The 3,921-nt window shown below is 41.2% G+C and overlaps 1 protein-coding gene across 1 annotated transcript in view; it reads right to left on the bottom strand.

Annotated features, from left to right (window-relative positions):
• gatad2b (GATA zinc finger domain containing 2B) overlaps positions 1-3,921 on the bottom strand; it is a 50,883-nt gene that overhangs the window by 29,872 nt on the left and 17,090 nt on the right. Inside the window, exon 2 of the mRNA XM_015379835.1 lies at positions 682-1,062. Coding sequence (XP_015235321.1) covers positions 682-1,061 — 380 coding nt within the window. The 5' untranslated portion in view covers position 1,062. The remainder of the gene's footprint in view (positions 1-681; positions 1,063-3,921) is intronic.

A 3,921-nucleotide genomic window follows, 5' to 3' on the forward strand; every position in this document is an offset into this window, starting at 1 on the left:
CAAACGTAAAAAAAAACAAAAAAAAAAAAACATGAATCATAATTCTTATTCTAAAATTTATATCAACCAAAGACCACCAAGCAAGGGTGTTCTAATCAGAGTTTTATTTCTAATATGTTATTGCAGGTTGAACTATTGACTCTAACAATATTAACCCAATACAATATCAACTAGGGCTGAAACAGCAATAATTGTAATTAATTGAATATTGAAATATTCGTAGACTAATTTAGTTATAAATGAATGGTTAACAGGAGTGTAGAGACTGACTGCAACCCACTTAGAGCTATAAATATACCAAAATTGTAAAAATATATATAAACATTTTGCATTCAATCTGCTCCATCCAGAACTCCTCAAATGAAAACATTTTAGTTTCACCTGGTTTAATTTAGTAAAAATATTCTTTAAGGAACTTTTCGCTACCTGGTTATTAATCCATAACAATTATTTTAGATTGAGGCCAAAACATTCAGATTCGTTAATTTTTTTTGCTGATTTCAAACCATTTTCCAATATCAATATTGGATCAGAACAGCCCTAAAAAGGAATATGTCCTCAAAATATGATAAACCATTTTGTTTTATATATGTTTTGCTGTAGAAAATATTTTTTAACACCTAAATTCATCAATAAAAAATGACCCTTCAGCTGCATCAGGTTACTTTCTCTCAGACTCACCTTCTTCTTCCGGCGCTCATATCCACTGGTTCATCCATGATGTTTTCCTTCCCATTCTTACTTTGACCAACATGAACACTGTGACTGCCGAGCCTCAAGCTTCCGTTCAGCTTCTCCTCATACGCGGCTCCCATTAAGCTCTGGTGGTGGATGGAGCTGGCACTGGGGCCCTTCCCATCCCCAAGTGTCCCTGGCACCTCTAGGGCAGCCAGATCAGCCAAGTCCTTGCGTTTAAGAAGGGCCAGCATCTTCAGGCGCTCCATGGCTTCATGACCCTCCATCTTTAGACGTTTGGACAGAGCCTCCTCCCTCTCGGTGGATGTCTCCAGACCTCGTTTTAACAGGTTGAGCCTCAGTGTATCATCAGACATTCGCTCCATGCTGAGAGAGAAAAGAGGGAATGACATCAGCATTAATAATCTCTCGGCATAGACTGAAGATCCATCACATCATTTCATCCTTTGTGATTCTGACATCACAAAGACTGACTTTAAGGAGGGTCTTTCAATTCAAGGTACCAGGCAGGTCTAGTTTGAACAACACCTGGTTCTTCCTGCTTTTTTAAAAGAGACGTCCTCCTAAACCAGGCATCCCCAAACTCGGTCCTCAAGGCCCCCGGTCCTGCAGGTTTTAGAGGTTTCCTTGCTCCAGCACAGCTGATTTTAATTGAAAGCTGATTAACAGGCTTTTGGTCTACTGCAATCATTATAACCAGCTGTGCTGAAGCAGAGAAACCTCTAAAACCTGCAGGACAGCGGGCCTTGACGACCGAGTTTGGGGATGCCTGTAAACAAACGCAGTATAATTGGGGAACAAAGCAAATATGACACAAAAAACTAAGACTTTAGTGCAAATGAAAATGCAAATTCTGAAAAAAAAAATGACCAAACCAAAACACCACGAGGTTAACATCTATAATTCTTCCGTTTTCTCTTAACCAAACAGAAAGCTATTTTAATATAGTGTCATCAGAATGAGACAGTTTTGTTTTAAATAAAAACCGGCTCCGTGGATTAGATTTTTTTGTTTTGTTTACATTATTACTCCTAGCTCTGCTTCTTGAAAATAAACAAGCGACCTTAAAGAGGAAGCTTGGCCTCCTTTAGCTGGAAAGAAGAAAAAAAAAGAAGGTATCTGCTGCCAAGTCTCCACCTTTACGTCCAACGGTTAGCGGTGTCATGTACCCCGACGCCCCACACCCTGCTTGGCACTTCTCCTCCAGCTCGACTGTTACACTTTTAAACATGCACGCATCCGTGCGTCGGTTACTGACCGAGGACCATGCATTGACTTCGGTTCATTTTCAACCCGTTTAACGGAACCCATACTGGCTCACACCCAACTCATCTTTTAGTCTTAAGCCTAACCTCGAACACGTAACACACTGAGCACATTAAAACAAACTGTTGAGACGGCGTTTGGAACAATGAGCGCCGACTGTGTGCTGTAACGCTGCAGTCCTCTGAACTAAACCCACAGTCATCCTCATTTGGCACAGCATTCCAACAGAGGGAAGGATTTTTTTTTTTTTTTACCCTTCCTTTCTGCTCCAGCTGTACACTGCCACAAAGAAACCCTCCCTGCTTTTCTACCCTCCCCCAATTCTTTAAACCTTCGTCGTTTCTCCTCCTCCTCCTTTTTCACTGTAAAAATAAACATGCTTATTCTCAGGGGCCCCTTAAATGCAGCCAAAGCTTAGATTTTCATTTGTTGGTATTATACCAGCCTATCAGGTGTAGAGAAACGGAAAAAAAAAAAACCAAGACACAGCCAAGATATACAGGGGTTAGATCTTTTGGCATCTAGAGAAATCTTTCCAAATCTTTCCAAATGTCTCCATTGTGTGAAGAGAGTTGCTGCTCGGCATGCCAGATGGAGCTTTTAACTTAGCTGCACACTAATTAATGGGGACTTTTGCCAAGGTGGGGAGAAAAATGGATGTCCTAATGGGTAAAGATAACTTCCTAAGTTTCAAAGTTTGTGAGTAAAGGTTAAGCTTTTAGAGGTAAAGTGAGGCATACGAGGATAAACATCAGTGACATTCGCAGGACGAGAAGAGAGGCAAAGCTGGCAGTGCTCTCCTGATATAATACCAGCTCTTAATTCCTTCCACCCATCCCCCAACACACACAGACACACACTCCATGTTCTTAATGCAATGAGCTGTCGATCAAATGCCTGCTGCTAAAATGTCCTCCTGAAAGAAGCAGCCTTCTTAAGCCCACGGTGCGGCTGATGTGCGTCCATGTTTGCATCCGTGCGTTTTGTCAAACTGACTGATAATGTGGTGAATTGCAGTTGCACAGGAAAGCGTGCTGCTTTTTTCATCTATGATGTGCATCAGAGCTGAGGCAGCTAGGTTTTATCTTTCCACTCTGAGTCCCCTGCTTTTTAAACTCTTCCTCCTACAAATTTATAAAATATATTTCTAACACTTCTCTATTCCCTAAGATAAAAAGCAGTATAGACTATTATCCTCACAAATGATTTATAGCTGCAGGAAAAGCAATCTTAGAAATCAGCATGAGGTTAAAAATCCTTCCCCTCATGTTACTGGAAATCTTCATATTACTTATTGCGTAGAGAGTAATATAAAAAAGGTTTGATCAGGTGCTCATTTAAACAAAAAACTATAGTCAACAACAACAACAGGTATGTGATCCACTTGTTGTGAAGCTTCCTTATAATCAGGTTTGAACTTGAAGAATTGGGAGCATAATACAGAACAAAAATTCTAGTCAGACTGACTTAATTAGTTTCAAGACACCTAAGGGCCCCCTGACACACTGCAGATTTAGCCAGCGTATGCCTGACGTCCCAGAATCTCCTAAAACGCTGCCATACACTGAAATTTCTATGCATTTTTTCCAATTTTGGGAGTATACATAGCAAAATCATAACGAGTCCAGAACGTATGTCCAACAGCCTGACTTATGCATAACGGATGGCAGCACAATGCCCAGGAAATGTTAAAGCTAGAGTCCTGAGGGGGGCAGCGAGGCGGCCGGCTTGCATAAAAAGATTTCTTTGATCGCGGTATTAAACTAGAAGAAAAAAAAAAAGGAGGAAATAAAAAGAAAGCAGGTTTGCAGATGCAGCAGATTCAGCGTCATGTCTGCTGGTGGTGGGCGTGAACGCAGGGAGGATCTTCCGCCTCACCATGATGGGGATGAAGTCTGGAGGAGAACTGACCGTTCCCTCCTGTGAACTAGGGGTGTGCAAAATAATCGTCATGACGAT

Source organism: Cyprinodon variegatus, unplaced genomic scaffold (assembly GCF_000732505.1).
Source record: "Cyprinodon variegatus isolate N-32 unplaced genomic scaffold, C_variegatus-1.0 Scaffold201, whole genome shotgun sequence".
Classification (NCBI taxonomy): domain Eukaryota; kingdom Metazoa; phylum Chordata; class Actinopteri; order Cyprinodontiformes; family Cyprinodontidae; genus Cyprinodon; species Cyprinodon variegatus.